The following is an 18,156-nucleotide window of genomic DNA, read 5'->3' as shown; positions in this document are numbered from 1 at the left end:
TTCAGCTTTCCTTATATTCCTTTAAGATACTGATCCATGATGAAGTGGCCGAGGCTTACAGAGGTCACACACATTAGAACAGAATAAAGAATCCACCCTGTGACTCAACCCCAGAGATCTTTCCACTACACAACGTGACTACGGGTGGTAATGGATTATCAACCACATAACCCGACACCTGCTGACTCAAAGCAGCAGAGAAGTGGAAAGAGTGTAATAGTGGGCCAGGCAGCCCTGGCCTGGAGCATGGCTTTGCCACATTTCAAAGGCAAGATGTTTAACATGTTTCATCTCTCTAAGGCTCAGTTTCTTACCTTGCAAAAAGCAGGGTAGTAACACCTAGTTTGCCAGGTTGTAATCGACATATAAGTAAAAGATGCTGAGACACAAAGCAACTACCCAAAAAGGGTTAATTATTGTGATTATAGATAATATGTTAATTAGCTAACGAGTCAGCCCTCCTGGGTAACACCCTGAGTGATGATAAAGGAATTTCAGTGACAAAGGATTTCAGGTGATACTTGCAGTGAGCTTGGGGGCAAAGGCAGATTGAGCCCCTGCTCTCCAAACCTACAGCAAGAGAGCAGTACTCATGCAGACTCCACAGTCAGGGCTGTGAACTGACAGGACCTCCTAAAGCCAGGCCAGAGGACAGGGAGCCTCAAAGGCCAATCAGTGCTGCTGGGATAAACAAGAAACTGGGTGGACCAACAGAAACAGAAAAGAGTTCCAATACTAATAATAAAAGGTTCCTGAAATACATCAAAGCAGGAAGACAACCTGAGAATCCATGAGACACTTATTGGGGCCTGGGTAGAGATGAGACACAAGCCAAATATTAGAGTTGCTCTGATTTTTTAAATTTTCTAAGTTTTAATCTTCACTATTATAAATCTTAGGGATACCAAATCCAAAATGTCTTTTGAAGCGGATAGGTCAGAAACTTTCAATTCAATAGTGACAACTCTCCCCTTTTCCGCTACCAAAGATTTGAGTCAATGAGTCACCAAATTCTTTTGATGTGCCTTCAAAATATCTTTCACATCTTTATTTTTGTTTTAAAAAATATTTACTCAGCACGTACTCTTGTAGATACAATCTACAAGACTCTGCAAACTGGTGTTGGACACATTAAAGACAGAATGGCCTACTCTGTAGAAAAATCTGCTGCAAAATATTTCAAGCAAAAAAATTACACTGCACTAAGTGTGATGCTTTCATATCGACATCACTTTTCTTTTCTTTTTTTTTAAGCAGGCTAGGACAGTAGGAGCTGAGGCAGGACAAAAGTGACAGAAATTCACTTTTGAAGGTAGCAGTAATACTGCCACATAAATGTTCTTCAAGGCCTCTAGGTCTCCAGAGGTCAGCTGGCCAGGGCTTCAGAAAGGCCTCTGGCCACACTGCTAAGATCTTGTCTGATGACAGAGATGGTAGAGAATTTGAGAAAAACTTGCTGTTACTCCTTCCCCTTTACCACACCGGATTATTTTATTAAATAGATGTGCATAGATTTCACTGAATAACTCCAACAATATATGTGATTCTAAACACAAATCCAAATTCTAGGTTTAGGAGAAAAAAAAAAGTGATGAGCTAAGCAGATAAGGATTGCTCATTTACTGAGCTCACTGGTATGTCTACCTGTGTCTTCAGGTGCTCACCATTGTCAAGATAGTAATGCAGCTATAGGTGTTTCATTTTTCTATTGACACTGCCTGGAGTCCATATTCACTTCCTGTTCCTTTATTCCTTCATAGGCTTATTCAGTGTCACACATCAGTTTCCACTTTGCTTTTCCAACTCAGGTCAGGCTCTCCATGACCTCACTAGATATCTGTATTCTCTCAAGATCCCATCTTTTTTCTACCAATAAAGTTATCTTTGTTGACCCTGGCTGGTTGGCTCAGCGGTAGAGCATCGGCCTGGCGTGCAGGGGACCCGGGTTCAATTCCCGGCCAGGGCACATAGGAGAAGCGCCCATTTGCTTCTCCACCCCCCAACCCCTCCTTCCTCTCTGTCTCTCTCTTCCCCTCCCGCAGCCAAGGCTCCATTGGAGCAAAGATGGCCCCGGTGCTGGGGATGGCTCCTTGGCCGCTGCCCCAGGCACTAGAGTGGCTCTGGTCGCGGCAGAGCGATGCCCCGGAGGGGCAGAGCATTGCCCCCTGGTGGGCAGAGCGTCTCCCCTGGTGGGCGTGCCGGGTGGATCCCGGTCGGGCGCATGCGGGAGTCTGTCTGACTGTCTCTCCCCGTTTCCAGCTTCAGAAAAATACAAAAAAAAAAAAATTATCTTTGTTAACTAACCTTTTATGGTATCATGTCCCTGCTCAGAGATCTGCAAGACCTTCAGATTGATCTGCAGATCACTCAGCTTATCATTCTCAAATGATAGGTGCCCATCACCCAAACAATCTTCCTATCCTGCTCTCCTGCACAAATGCTATATGCCTGTGATACAGAAACAGAAATGGAAACCCGGTCTGGGCCTTTGAGTAACTGACAAGGACCATTTGTCAATGGGAGACTTTTTTCACAACTACACTGATACTCTCTCCTTTCCCCCATCACCCGGTGTGGGTTTCAGAGGCCATCAAGCCATCCATGCTTTCTCCACCCCACACATGCTAACGGGAAGACCCGAATCGAGTCCCAATACCTTCATGACACCTGTGCTGACTGTTTTAGTCTAAAATGATCTCCCCGTTTTCTTTTTTTTCTTTATTTCGATCTCCCCTTTTTCTAACTGCAGTAGGACTTATAGCTTACTAGAATTTCAGCTTCAAAATAAATTATCATTAAATATTTACTATGTGTACCCAAGAAACCAAAAAGCATACACCAGTTTCCTGTCATCAAAAATTGAAACACTACTTAAAATCTGCACATAAAAATGAAAAAAATAACATTAAGAAGGTGCCTAAAATGAGGGGTATAGGAGGTGCTACTGAAACTCAGAGGATAGCGATCATTGGGTTGAGGCAGATGAGAAAGGCTGGGGAGGGGAAATAACTCCAGACAGGGAAAACAACCTGAGCAAGAACATGACTCAATCGAGGGAAAAGAGAGGGACAATTGGGTTAGAGTAGAAAAGAATAATTGGATGTGCCCCAAGCTAGGGACTTTAGACTCTACTGGGCAATGAAGAGCCACTGAGATATTTTTGCAGAAACATTATAAACTTGTTACATTTGGGGTGTTGGTATATCAAATAAAAGGGGTTATCACAGTGATATTTGGTGCTTAAAGCAGGAGGTGGCAAGTTTTCCTATAAAAATGACTAGACCACAGTCTCTGTCACTACAACTCAACTATGCAGTTGTAGCACAGCCAAAGATAATATGGAAACAAATGGGGGTAGCTTTGTTCCAAGAAAACTTTACCAAGAAAAGCAAGCAATGGGCCATGATGTGTGAACCCCAGGTTGGGGGAACGGCCTATGCTGGGGATAGAGATGCATTAGTATCATTGACAATGATGAGTACCTGCAGACACAGGTAGATACACCGATAAGCTCAGTAAATGAGCAATCCGTACCTACTTAGCTCATCACGGGTTTTTTTGCTCTCAAATCCAGAATTTGGTTTTGTGATAAATTCTCACAATTGGTGTTTTCTGATGTTTTCACATAATAAGATAGTATTTGATAAATGCCCATTTGATAAAGAATGATTTCAAGTTTTAGTTGAGAAGAACTCACATAACTTAAATATGTCTCCTTATAAGTTTGTCAAAAGACTGTATCTATTTAAACTCTTTTAGATAACTTCTTAAGCAAATATTAACCATTTATGTCATCATGAGATTTCTAAATTCTGAAAAGATAAACAACATTAATATCTAATGAAAGCTTATTTAATGTTTATTAGAATTCTATTATTGCATATACTACACTACGGTCTCATTGATAAATGCATACCTTTGTAACTACATGGCTTGAAAGAAACATACTGTGGAGCAGGGGTCTCAAACTCGCGGCCCGTGGGCCGCATGCGGGCCGCGAGTTTGAGACCCCTGCTGGAGTGAAAAGCAGGTATATCTGTAAACCTCCTGGCTTCCTCGGTTGATAAGGGCTTCACTGACAGAATGCACAGAATACATGAATCAAAACACATCTGTAATTCTATCATACATGTCCATGGACAACAGGCCAGCAAGATAAAGAAATGGTCCAGGCATGGCCATCTAGTGTATAAATGCATTGTTACTTCTTGATAAGAAATCAACATTAATGTATTAATAAGGTCGTGTTCTTTTTTTTTTTGTATTTTTTCTGAAGCTGGAAACGGGGAGAGACAGTCAGACAGACTCCCGCATGCACCCGACTGGGATCCACCCGGCATGCCCACCAGGGGGCGATGCTCTGCCCCTCCGGGGCGTTGCTCTGTTGCGACCAGAGCCACTCTAGCGCCTGGGGCAGAGGCCAAGGAGCCATCCCCAGCGCCCGGGCCATCTTTGCTCCAATGGAGCCTCGGCTCTGGGAGGGGAAGAGAGAGACAGAGAGGAAGGAGAGGGGGAGGGGTGGAGAAGCAGATGGGTGCTTCTCCTGTGTGCCCTGGCCAGGAATCGAACCCGGGACTTCTGCATGCCAGGCTGACGCTCTACCACTGAGTCAACCGGCCAGGGCCAGGTAGTGTTCTTTTACTAAGTCCTTCCTGTGTGTCAACTGTTGGTCCTCCATTGTTGACAAACACAATCATCAGCCTCTGGGGCAGCAGAAAGCATCATGGCCAACAACATATAAAGGGTTGGGTTTAAGAAAGCACCTGTGTTTTGCTGGTGGGGCATTGGATAGAGTGTCGACCTGGGATGCTGAGGTCCTAGAACACTGAGGTCCTAGGTTCAAAACCCCTGAAATTGGCCCTGGCCGGTTGGCTCAGTGGTAGAGCATCGGCCTGGTGTGCAGGAGTCCCAGGTTCGATTCCCAGCCAGGGCACACAGGAGAAGCGCCCATCTGCTTCTCCACCCCTCCCCCTCTCCTTCCTCTCTGTCTCTCTCTTCCCCTCCGGCAGCCGAGGCTCCATTGGAGCAAAGATGGCCCGAGCGCTGAGGATGGCTCTGTGGCCTCTGCTTCAGGCGCTAGAATGGCTCTGATTGCGGCAGAGCGACGCCCCAGATGGGCAGAGCATCGCCCCCTGGTGGGCATGCCGGGTGGATCCTGGTCAGGCGCATGCGGGAGTCTGTCTGCCTCCCCATTTCCAGCTTTGCAAAAATGCAAAAACAAAAACAAAAACAAAAAAACCCCGAAGTCACTCACTGGCTTGAGCATGGGCTCATCTAGCTTGAGTGCAGGCTTATCAGCTTGAGCATGTGATCATAGATATGATCCCATGGTCGCTGGCTTGAACCCAAATGTTGCTGGCTTGAAGCCCAAGGTTAAAGGCTTAAGCAAGGGGTCACTGGCTCAGGTAGAGCTCCCCAGTCAAGACATGTATGAGAAGCAATCAAATGAATAACTAAAATGCCACAACTACAAATTGATGCTTCTCATCTTCCTCCCTTCCTATCTTTCTCTCTCTCTCTCTCTCAAAAAAAAGAGAAAAACAAAAACAAAAAGGAGGAAGAACCTGTGTTTTAGGGGGAGACTTTTACCCTAGGAACTTATGTCCAAAATAACTAAGCTTACTGAATGTCCTGACCTTGTGTCTTAGTACACGGTAGTTATTAATACCTCCACTGAGACGTGGGACATTTGAGAGTCAGTTATCAGTAGGGTGTCAAGAAAATGTGTGCGATTTGAAGTCAGACAGGGCTGTTTAAATAGAGGTTCTATCATTTACTAGTTTGAGGATCTTAGAATTTTTTTTAAACCTCATTTTCTGGACAGAACCTGTAGGAATAGCCATGCTGACACCCCGGGTGGCTGTGAGGATGAAAAGAGGTGACCTACATGGAACGCACCCAGCAGAGGGCAGGCACCCAGGAAGTGTATCTTGTCTAGATTAGTTAACGGTGATAAAGACAAGAGGAGACTGGGATATTAGGATTTTAGGCGCCTTCATCCTGGTTCTCAACTAGAATAAATTACAGTGCCTGAGAAAAGATATTGATACTCTGGGCTTACCATAAATCAACTGAAACAGAATCTCTATATGCATAGCCTAGATATCTGTATAGCCACTGAGCGAATAAGGCAATATAGGAATTAGAAACATTTATCCCTGGAAAGCTAATCAGTAAACACAAGGTATGGTGAGTGAAATTAGTATCTATAGCAGCCACTCTCCCTGACTTGTCTGCCGGTGGACTACTGGGGATAAATTTGGGACACATCTAAAGCAAATCCTGAGTGATTATTCCTGGCTAGACCTTAACCTAATAGATAGCTGCGGCTGGCAAGAGAAAGTGGAGGTTCATAAGAAGGGGTTGACCTACATGGAGTCAGGACAGGAAAATAAACACCAGAAAGGATGGATTTTCCCCAAGGGAATAGATTACGCTGCAGAATAGAGTAACACCTTGAGGTCACTGTTTCCTGAGGTGGGGGACGAGATGGTCATCCCTCTGTTCTGAATTCAACCCTCTAATGGTAGCCTGTCTCCCCTCATGGGCTGGGCTGTGTTCCAGGGAAATAACCAGCTGAGCTGTCCACAGGCATAACTTTCCTTTACAAATATGAATTTGGATCTTTACCGCTCACAAAAATTAGGGGATATTTCAAAATGAATATGAAGCGACATAAAAAAAGAAGCATTTGATTTTTTAAAAGTTAAACAAGAACATCAGAAAAGCAAACGACAAGTCCAAGAAAGTTGTTCAATTATGCAAATGAGATGCCAAACCAACTTTTATTTCATTGGTGAAAAGGCACTATACAAAAGGCTGAAAGTACTGGACTATCTGCACATTCCCTGGTCCCCTCATTTTTGTAAGCAGTATAATTCACACTTATTTGTGAGTCTGGTAGGCCAGAGTCAGTCTACCTGAAACTGCTCGGCTCTAGTTATTGTGACAAGTCTGTGGACATGCAAAACTCAGGACTAATAAGCCTTCCTTGGAGGCTCATGCTTGAGAAGACAGCCTGTCTCCTTCCTTGATTTCTTTCTTTTTAAATTCTGTTTGTAACTGATTTCTAGTCCCGAAAGAGTCAGCTGCCAGTCCACTCTGTCAGCATACCCACCTCTTTAGAAAACATGAGTAAGGTTGGGAGGAAACTGATAATACTGCCTCTCTGTGCTGATATTATCCCATCTAAACAGTATGCATTTCATCACGTAGATGACAAGGTTACACCAGGGAAACTGGGAAGTAAAGGACGGAAAAGAACACCAGAGAGATTAGGTAATTAATTTTTAACTTTTCAATTAAATAATACTAAAAATTCCTAGTTTTTCTAGCTATGGCAAAAGCCCTAACACAAGGAAGGAGTTTCTCTTCCAGCCCCAGGAGAATGGGTTTTGTCTGGTTTCTGGTCACAATGCCTGCAGGCGGTCAGCATTTGGCTCAGCCCCTAGCTGAACAAGGACCCAGCTCTCCCAGTGTCACTGGCTGCAAACTCCCCACCCACAGCAGCATTTTCTTGCCTTCCATCTCCTCTGCCATATTAGGAAGAAAGAGCTCCAAAACCAGGAGAGACCTCAGAGGTCATCTGGTCAATCAGTTCACTCACAAATAAAGAAACCGAGGCCCAGACAAGTGTTAGGTTTGTTGTCCAGGATCATAGAGCTTTTAGAATAAACCATGACCTGCCAGAGGTAGCAAACCTATTTTCTCAAAGCAGATGAACCACAGATCTTGAGTAATGAAGAATTAACTCAAAAACTTAACACAGAGAGAGGTTGGGCTTTTGCCCTAGGTTATTGGGAGGTGATCTCTAGACCGCTGGTATGTCCTACCTGACAGGAGTCTCTCTGGGTGCCTGGGGGCTTTGAGATAGTCTAACAATATGATTTATGATGGAGGTTTTGGAAAGCACCACATAATTTCTGACTCTCCTCCCCCAGAGGAACAGGAGACTAAAGGTTCAACTATGCTGTGATTGAGCCCAGATAAAAACTTCTGGATACCAAAGACTCCAGTGAACTTCCCTGGTTGGCAATACTATTGCCATAACTGGAAGGCAGTAACACCATTCATTAGTTCATGGGGAGCAGACAACCAGAAGCTTCACATTTGAACGCCTTTCAGACCTTGCCCTATACGTCTCTACTTTCTTCTGATTCTGATTTATATCCTTTTGCTATATGATAAAATGGCAATGATCAGTACAGTGCTTTCATGAATTTGGTGAGTTATTCTAGTAAATTATTGAAACTGAGACGGTGGTGGGAACCCCTGAATTTGTAGCTAGCTGGTGTCTGAAGTGAGGACAGTCTTGAGGAGGATTGTGCCCTTAATTTGTGACGAGTGACCCGACTCTGGGTAGTTAGTGTCAGAAGTCAAAACAGCTCCCTGTTCCACCATTTCCTAAATTAAAGCATAGACTGTAACAGAAATCCTCAGATCAGGGCCTTGGCTTCCTGAACAGTTTGAAAGAAGAATCACAGAAGTGGGCACGTGTCCTGCTTCAGTGCATTTGTATCCTGCAGGGACGGATTCAGGGAGATCTGAGAGTGGCAGAGACGTGGGCTGGGCAAGACAGAGGCAGCTTCCAGACTTGTGAAGCTCGTGTAACAAGACCATTCCCTTCTTTCTCATCTAAGAGGCTCAGAAGGAATGAGAAGACAAGGAACTGAATTAGAAAACTCATCCTGTTATCTCATTTGATTCCAGTTAAGAAAATGCCTCCTACCACTCTATTGGACAGTGACCTGGGGTCAAATAAAAGCATTTCCTGTTAAGCAACCTAATCACCTAAGTATTTCTTCCAAAGGGCTAAACCTGCATTAAGCATTTAGATCTAACCGCCAATTTACAGAAAATCCAGTTGAAGAAATTAGTGTAATGAGATCATGAGGAAGTGACAGGGAACTCAAGAGTTGAAATTTTAGCTTGAGTAACGGTGGCTTTGGTTATGGTCCGCGGACTTAATGGTTAACGCAAGTAAAAGCTCTGTTCAGGAACTGGGATACCTGAACAGGCAGGCCTACTGACCTAATGAAATCTCCAGGTAATACACTTCTGTGCCCCAGGGGACTGCATGCAAAGCCTTTGTGCTACAAGAACAGCTGCCTGCTGACCACATCTGATTAGCTCTCCCTTGAAATTCCAAAACCCCAACCTACTCTTTTCTTCCCCTTATAAAAAGGTTGTCTGGGGTTGGGGGTGGAGATGATTTGGGAATACGTTTGGGAATACAGTAGAATCCCTGGCTCCTTGGATTGCAGGCCATTTGAATAAAGCATCCATAAAAGATTCAATCCCTGTCTCTATTTATTAGGCTGAATTGGTGACAGGCAGCACCAGCTCTAATATTTCTGGTTTCAGAAGCAGTTAGATAAGTCTAAAAGGTGTCTACAGGAAAATAAGGTTGGTGTCTTCACCAAGTCAATGTCATTAAAAAAAAAATCATATGCAAATGAACCACTGTTCCTTGATTTACATAAATCAGCAGCAAAGAATGTTTGCAACATCTTGAGAAATTTGAATGTGGATTGCTTATTTTTAGATGATGTTAAATTTATATGAATTATTTAGTTGTTATACCAGTATCCTGGGACTAAAAAAATGTTATTTTCCAGAGATGTATATGGAAATATTTAGAGGTAAAATATCATTAAGTCTATATTTACTTTGAAATACTTCAGCATTCTGTTATAGTTTTGACTTTGAAACCATATAAATATTGTATACAATTCTAAAACCAAATTAAATAAAAAAAATTTTTTTAATGTTAAATCCCTAAAATCCAAAATGAAATAAATGGCCTTGGCCAGATACCATAGTTCAGGTGTTTAGAACATCATCCTGATTCTCGGTCAGGGCACATTCAAGAATTAACCAATGTGGCACAACAAACCAGTGTCTCTCACGTCATCTCTTCCTCTTTCCCTCTTCCTCTATCTCTCTAAAATCAATAAATTTAAAATTTTTTTAATGAAATAAATGAACCTAACCGCAGGTCAACTTGGAATGTTAACAACCAAAAAGGATTATTTTAAATGACTTTTAAAACCCAATATTTTGACTGTACATCCTAAGGACAAAAAGATTAATAAAGAGCCTGACTGGTGGTGGTACAGTGGGTAGAGCGTTGACCCAGGATGCTGAGGTCCCAGATCCAAAATCCCAAGGTCTCCACCTTGAGCATGGGCTCATCTGGCTTGAATGTGGGATCATTCACATGATCCCATGGTTGCTGGCTTGAGTCCAACGTCACTGGCTTGAGCAAGGGGTCACTGGCTCGGCTGGAGCCACCCTGGTCAAGGCATGTATGAGAAGCAATCAATGAACAACTAAAGTGATGCAACTATGAGTTGCTGCTTCTCATCTCTCTCCCTTTCTGTCCTCCTCCCTTCTTCTTCCTCTTTTTCCTCCCTCCCTCTCTCTCTCTCTCTCTCTCTGGCAAAAAAAAAAAAAAAAAAAAAGAACATGGAGATTTTATAGTTATTTCAGTATTGCTACTAATAACATTGATATTGTTATTTAAAATCATTAGTTATTTGCTTTATTCCATTATATATACATTTATATGTTTACTTATAGGCCTATAGATACATATTATTTCTATTTCTACACTTACACTTATATATTATATACACACAATATAAACCATATAATTGTGAAAACATCATTAGGAACCAAAACTTTCAGCATTAAGAGAAATGAGGTACAAATATAAACATCAAAGAAGTAAAATCTTATAACCTTAAAGTGGATTGAAAATTATCAATATGAACTTACGTGTTTTTTTTTTTTAAATCATATTTCTCTGTCCTCTGAAAATAACTAGTAGCTTTGACAACATATGGCAGTGAGCACTTAGTGACTAGGCTGGTGGTCTTTAAATATAATTTCCCATTAAAAATGAACGGGAACAATGTGGTGAAATGGCTGATTCCAGGGCTTGGCAGGAAACATCTTAAACAAGAAAACCATCAAGGACTATAGGGATCATATCAAAGGAACACAGGAGCCAATACAAAGGGCTCTCATTGGTCAAAGTTAGGATCTTTTGAGCCCCAGAGAAAAACTGCAATGTAGTTAAACAGATAATATATTTAAAATTCACTAGTTTGGAAGGATATTGAAAATGAAAATGTATTATTACCTTGGAAGGTTCGATTCACTGCTTTAAAAATTAATCAAGACAGTTGTTGGGGAGTGAGGGTGTTATATTGAGTGGGACACTTGAATCCATGTTAACACAATACATTTCAAAATTTAATAAAAGAATAAATGTTCAAAAAAAAATTGGTCAAGATAATGAATCAAACTTTTTATCTAATTTGCCAATACAGATTGTAATTCAAGTTAACCAAATAAAAGAATCCCATCTAATAAACAGAAGAAATAATAGAATTGGAAAATAACTGCTTTTCAACCATTAATGAAAGAATGACTGTGAAATGAGAATTTATAATGGATGGACTCACTGGCAAATTGAACATCACACAGAGAGAGACCATTAGGCATCGTTCACCAATAAAAGCCTTGACTGCAGAGCATTGCTGATGAAGCATTTTTGCCAAAGAATTGAATTTGAACCTGACTGAGCTTTTAGCTATAAATAGCAATTTACAGGAAATAAAGAGGACAGTATAGTGTCTATAGTGTCATGGTATACAATCAGCTAATCCCAGACTACAGAAAATTCATGAGGACAAAAGACCTTTATTTTAATTCAGTGAGAGGAGGGGAGGCAGAGAGACAGACTCCCTCAGGTGCCAGACCTGGATCTACCCCGTAAGCCCACTAGAGGGCGATGCTTTGACCACTGGGGCATTGTTCCATTGCTCAGCAATCAAGCTTTTCTTAGCACCTGAGGTGGAGGCCATTAAACCATCCTCAGCACCCAGGGCCATTTCGCTCCAATCAAGTCATGGTTGTAGGAGGGGAAGAGAGAGAGGAAGAAAGAAGCGAGAGGGGGAGAGGGAGAGAAGCAGATGGGCGCTTCTCTTGTGTGCCCTGTCCAGGAATCGAACCCAGAACATCCACACGCCGGACTGATGCTCTACCACTGATCCAACCAGCCAGGGCAAAGTCCTTTTTAACAAATAAATGCCAAGAAAACAAAAAGAGGAGACTTAAGAGACATAACAACCAAGGGTACTGTGTGAGCCTTGTTTGGAACCCAAATAAAGACAAACCAACTATTAGAAAAAATTTACTAGATAATATATTATAGATTATATAGATTATACCTGAAATCTATATAATTTTATTAACGAATATCACCCAATAAAGTCAATAAAAGAAAAAGAAATCACACAAACAACTTTTACAAAACAGTTATGGAATAGGACTGATATTAGATGATGTTAAAAAATTATTTATTTTTTTAGGTGTGATATAAATGATCTTTTAGAGGTCCTTAAAATAAATTATTGACGAATGAAATGTCTTGCTATCTTGGATTTGCTTTAAACGAGCAAGTGGAAGCAGGATGGAAAGATTAGGTAAAATAGGGCCGGCCGTATATTAATGAATGTACAAGTTATATGACAGACACACAAGGGCTTATATCACTCTTTTAAATTTTGTATAGATTGGTAAATATCCCTAGTAAATTTTTTTTTCAAAAGTGCTTCAGATAAAATACTAAAGAACTAAAAAAAGATGAAGGCAAATATGACAAAATGTTAACAACTGCCAAGTTCTAAGTGAGGGGAACGTGGAGGCTTACATTTTCTCTATGTTTGAGAGTGTTCATACTAGTAAAATTGTAAAAGCATTTAAATCTAGCAAAGACTCAGAGAGTTGGGTCAGGTTAAAAGGATTTTGAAATGTAGCTAGAGACATCGAAGGCTGGCATTTAACATGAAGGCCCACAGAAAATTAAAAGCAAATGACAAAGTTCAAACGTGAACTAAATTATTAGGGAAAGAATAGGAGGGTCTAGCTGACAGAACAGTGAGACTTATGACATAAAGGATCATAAAGGATCTTCAATTCAGAGTAAAGCCACAGTATATCAAATCGGTGTTTTATAATTTTTAGTTCCGGGCCCCAATGACGATCAATAAAAGATCTGGCTAGGACCATATGCCCTAAAGCCTTAAGTGACAGGGTATAATGACAGGGTATAAACAGCAACCCCACGGAAGCTCAAAAGTTTTTTTTTTTTCTTTTGTATTTTTCTGAAGTTGGAAACGGGGAAGCAGTCAGACAGACTCCTGCATGCGCCCAACCGGGATCTACCCGGCATGCCCACCAGGGGGCGATGCTCTGCCCATCTGGGGCGTCGCTCTGTTGCATCCAGAGCCATTCTAGTGCCTGAGGCAGAGGCCACAGAGCCATCCTCAGTGCCCAGGCTATCTTTGCTCCAATGGAGCCTTGGCTGCAGGAGGGGAAGAGACAGAGAGGAAGGAGAGGGGGAGGGGTGGAGAAGCAGATGGGCGCTTCTCCTGTGTGCCCTGTCCTGGAATCGAACCTGGGACTCCTGCACGCCAGGCCGACGCTCTACCACTGAGCCAACTGGCCAGGGCCTCAAAAGTTTTTATGATTTGGAATTATAAAATAAACCAAGACAAAGCAGAGAGTGTGCTTGTTACTCAGATACATCAGCAGCTATTGCAAAAGCACTGCTTCTTGACAGAATCTCTAACTCCAGCATGATCTCACCTCCTCTCTACCTAGCAAGGCTCTCTCTCATACCTGATGATGACACATTGGTTCTCTCTGTCAATGATCATGTTTCTGTACATATTATCTGCAAGAGCATAGATGTGTGGTGGGTTTTCATACTGTGCCTAGAAGAGCAAAACAAAAAGACAAAAACAAAACCATGGTCAGATAGAGAAACACATTAAGATTTCTTTTCTTGGCCTCGGCCCATACCACTGTATAGTTCCAACACCTATAATCATATCTCATAGGTGACATAACACGAGAATGCATAAACTTGTTTAGGTCATAAGGAGTGACACCTAACAAAATAAAGAGGGAACTTGGAAGTCCTCTTCTGTAGGTGTTAGTGTGACTCAGCCTGCAGACATGACCCCGTCTTCAGACACTCCAGCACACACCCTTCCACCCAGACACGCCTCTGCAGATGACATTCTATTGCTAAACGTTCCGAAAGACTCTTGGGCAACAGACCTACTGTAAAACCTGGATCTGACTTTATACTAGAATTCTAAATTCCTACACAGTTTTTTTCTCAGAGGCAAGTTGGTTGGAGATGACTATGGATGAAGAGACAAAATAGAAATTTTCCATGAGAAGCGGGCAAGAGGGATGATTCTTCCAACTGATCAACAGGTTTGTTCAGTTTGTTTCATCTCAGTGGAGGGAAACATCCTACCACACTAGGACTGTCTCCTGGGTTTAGTTTCATGGGATATCTTCTCTGTGCATAAATATAATTCACCACTAAATTCACTGTCTCAGGACTACTCCAGACCTGCTGTCTGCAATTTCTTGGCACCCACCTCCACCACTCCTTCAAAATATACTGAAAAGAAAAATACTTTATGTGGTATAAAGCTGGAGAAAAGAACACTCCTTAAATTTAAGGCTATCAAACATAAAAAAGTGAAAACAATACCAGATCCAGAGTGAGATGATTCTGCCTGTCTTTCCCTTCACTGGTCCGTCTCCATCTTTAAAGTGGAGATAATAATGCTCATGCTACCTATGTCCCCGGGTAACTGAGACGACAGATGGGACAGTAATTTGAATGGGTAGAGTATTATGCAAAAGTACAGCATCGTTTACTAATCCAGTTTTGGTCCTTACTATACAGTGACTTACTATAGGAAAAAGGGGCCTGGCCCAGAAATTGCCACTTGTTGCAAGCCGTGGCAGATCAGAATTGAGTGATGAGAGGAGATGAAAAGGAGGGGCCTGGATGCTTGCACATAGGTTAAGTATTGGTGTATCGAACATCCACGCTTCCCCACATGCTGTGGACGGGAGGCTCACAAGGGGAACTGCCCAGGGAGGGCTGGAGGTTATTCCTGGGACTTGTCGACTGAACAACTCTAAAGAGGAACAGAAATATTGATATATCCCTGAGTTCACCTTACAGTCAAAAGGGAATGCATGGACATATAGTCTTAAAATGGCCTTCAAGTTTAGATTGCTTATGCCGGATTATTTTTAATACCTCTTTGAAAACAGGGAAATAGATTATAAGAAAGAAAAACAACAATGGAAAATAGAAGGAAATAAGAGAGAAAGCTGTGGGTATGGAGGGAAAGATGTGGGCAAGTCACTGCTGAATAAGGCTATAAAGCTGATTAACTAGTTATACTTGACCTTTGCATGTGACTTTTTAAATTTTTAAATTTATTTATTGAATTTAGAAAGAGAGAAGAAAGGGAGAGAGAGAGAGAGAAAGAGACACTGACCTGCTGCTCCACCCATCCACACATTCCTGGTTGACTCCTGCCTGCACCCCAACCAGGGATCGAACCCACAACCCTGGTGCCCCAGGATAATGCTACAACCAACTAAGCCACCCAGCCAGGGTTGCATGTGATTGTCCTCCATCCTGGTTTCCCATCTATGGTGTCTACCTAAAAGAATTACAGGGTAGGTATTTCCTCTACCCGATTCTTCCCTCTCCTGAAGCCCATGAAAGTCATCAGGACCTGACTTCAGCTCTCACATGCAATAGATTTGAGTACTTTACCTCTCTGAGCCTCAGTTTCCTCATTTATAAAATGGGGCCTAAGAATAATGCACAGCCAGCATTCAGGACTGTTTTATTATTGTCTCAAGTGTAACATAGCACCTGGCACTCAGCAAATAACAATTTTACAACACTCTGCTATCATCAGAGTTAAAACCAAACACGTATTTTTTAAAATCCTAGGGCATTTCTTTAAAAAGAACTGTACAAAAGATGAATGGTGTAAAAGGAACTCACACAGCAATGCTTTTCAGAGAACTGGAAACCTGCACGCACAGTGCCTGCACCTATTGGCCTTGGCGATCATTGAGAATGCCAAGCCAGCTCCGAGCCCGCTGCCCCGGGACCCCGCTGAGCAGGGCGCAGGGCAGAGCCCAGGCGCTGCTGACAGTGTCTCCCTTGTGCTGGGCTCCCATAAAGGCAGCATTATCAAAGGTCTTTCGCGTGGCAGCCTCCTTCGGCTCTAGCGACCAGCACCATTCATCTGGCAACAATGGGGTGGGCTCTTGCTCTGGGTAAATTGCCTTCCACTTCAACTGATGAGTTTGTGTGGGCTCTCTTTTGTTTGTTTTCCAGGGGTCAGGATAAATGAATGCTCTTGTGCCTCTGCTGCAAAGAAAAGAGTGAAGGGGAAAAGCTGCAGAAACAGGAGACCTGGGGAAGTGATGCGCCATGTAATGAATACGGTATCTATATTTACCACACAACTGAAATGACTATGGTGCCGAGTCTGAATGGGGACCAGAGTCACCTTAGTAGATAAACTAATAAAAGATTCATTTTTCATGTCCCAGTCATAACCCAATTTATTTTTAACCCATTACTGATTTTTGTAGTCATTAGACTTTTGTGGCATGTGTGGAAGAAGGAAGATCCCCTACACTGCAGGTAAACTAATTTTATATATAATATACCAGAGTTAAACAGTCCTATGCTTTTCTGAGCAGAACTCAAAAGAGCAGCATGTCATTGAAAACCGATGTCACCCACTGAGTTTCCCCAATAATAATTCATAATAAGCAAATGCAAATGCATTGCAAACATCAAGAAAAACTACCCATGCATCAAAGAAGCCAAAAACACAACAGTAATTTTTGTGCCATGTAACTTACCGCTCCTTGGTACATTTCAATTTCCTTATCCCCAAAGTACGGCATCTGCTTGAAAGGGTTGACTGAGATCAGTACGGATCCTATATATGTCTGAATTTATATCCAGTTAAGGTCCACTGTTAATCTTCATAGCTACGTATTTTTTAAAATTAGGTAACCAGATGTTATCAAATATTCATAATGATTATACAAAAAAAACCCTTATGTTCTTGTTTTCTAAAAGATCACAAATAAAAACAATGGCATTACCAACTAGCCCAAATTTTTAAAGTTTTTTTTAAATGTTTACTTTATTGATTTTAGAGAGAGAAAGAGAGAGAGAGAGAGAGAGAGAGAGAGAGAAGAACATTCGTCTGTTCTTGTATGTGCCCTGACCTGAGGATCGAACTGGCAAACTCTCCACTTTGGGATGATGCTCTAACCAACTGAGCTATCTGGCCAGGGCTAGATCCGATTTTGTTCTTCCCAGAAAAAGTAATAAACTTAATTACCAAGGAGCTACAAAAAGAAATTATTGTTTTAAATGAATTGAAGCACATTCTTTTAACATGGGTAACATATACAGCTAGAAAAAAAATGACCAAGGAGTAGAAAGAATGGTTATCATTTCTTTTTTCAAATGAATACTGTTTTTCCCTTGGAACTTTCATATACTTAGGTATACTAAGAATGTATCAATTTATTCATTTAACAAATAGAGGGAGACAAGATGAATTGAATAGCCCTACTCTTTAGAAGCTTAGGGGAGCTGAGTTATATCTATATTAGTCAGAGCAGAGAATTACAAACTCATACAGATCAGAATTAGGGGAAAAGGTTTTATTTCTGTACCAGGGATCCAGGAAGACCTGGATAATGGAAAAAATATTTCCATTTATTCATTTAACAATCAACGAGTTTCAAGTGTGTGTCTACAACATTCCGGGCACTGTTCTAGATGCTGGGGATATTGCAGTAAACAAACCAGATACAACAGACCAAACCTCCTGCCCTAACAAAGGAAAAAATCATTAAAAAGAAGAAAATGATGACAAAAAAATTAAATGACACACATGTTCAAAATTGTTTCTTTAACTAATGATCTCAAAATGTTTAGAAATTTTGCAGTTGAAGATGTAAAGCTATGAGATTTCTTTCCCCAAGGAGACATTTATAGATTTACATATTAAGACCCAGATGTCAAATAGAGCAGTGTGGTGAATCTGGTCAGATTGCCTTGTTCTCCAAGTCCAGTTCTTCCCTGACCTTGGCTAAGTCATAGCTGTAAGCCGCAGTTAATGGATGCTGCGGCAAAATAAGACCTACTTGAGAGAACTGTTATGAGAATTCAATGAAATAAAGAGTACAAAATGCTTAGCACAGTGTCTGGTA

At 41.6% G+C, this 18,156-nt stretch overlaps 1 protein-coding gene across 1 annotated transcript in view; it reads right to left on the bottom strand.

The window, feature by feature from the left end:
* MYO1E (myosin IE) overlaps nt 1–18,156 on the bottom strand; it is a 243,090-nt gene that overhangs the window by 117,532 nt on the left and 107,402 nt on the right. Inside the window, exons 3-4 of the mRNA XM_066341498.1 lie at nt 16,786–16,875; nt 13,693–13,787 (exon numbers count right to left, since the gene is read on the bottom strand). Coding sequence (XP_066197595.1) covers nt 13,693–13,787; nt 16,786–16,875 — 185 coding nt within the window. The remainder of the gene's footprint in view (nt 1–13,692; nt 13,788–16,785; nt 16,876–18,156) is intronic.

The sequence above is a fragment of the Saccopteryx leptura genome, chromosome 6 (genome assembly GCF_036850995.1).
Source record: "Saccopteryx leptura isolate mSacLep1 chromosome 6, mSacLep1_pri_phased_curated, whole genome shotgun sequence".
Lineage (NCBI taxonomy): Eukaryota > Metazoa > Chordata > Mammalia > Chiroptera > Emballonuridae > Saccopteryx > Saccopteryx leptura.
This window is presented reverse-complemented; position numbering and strand designations above follow the sequence as displayed.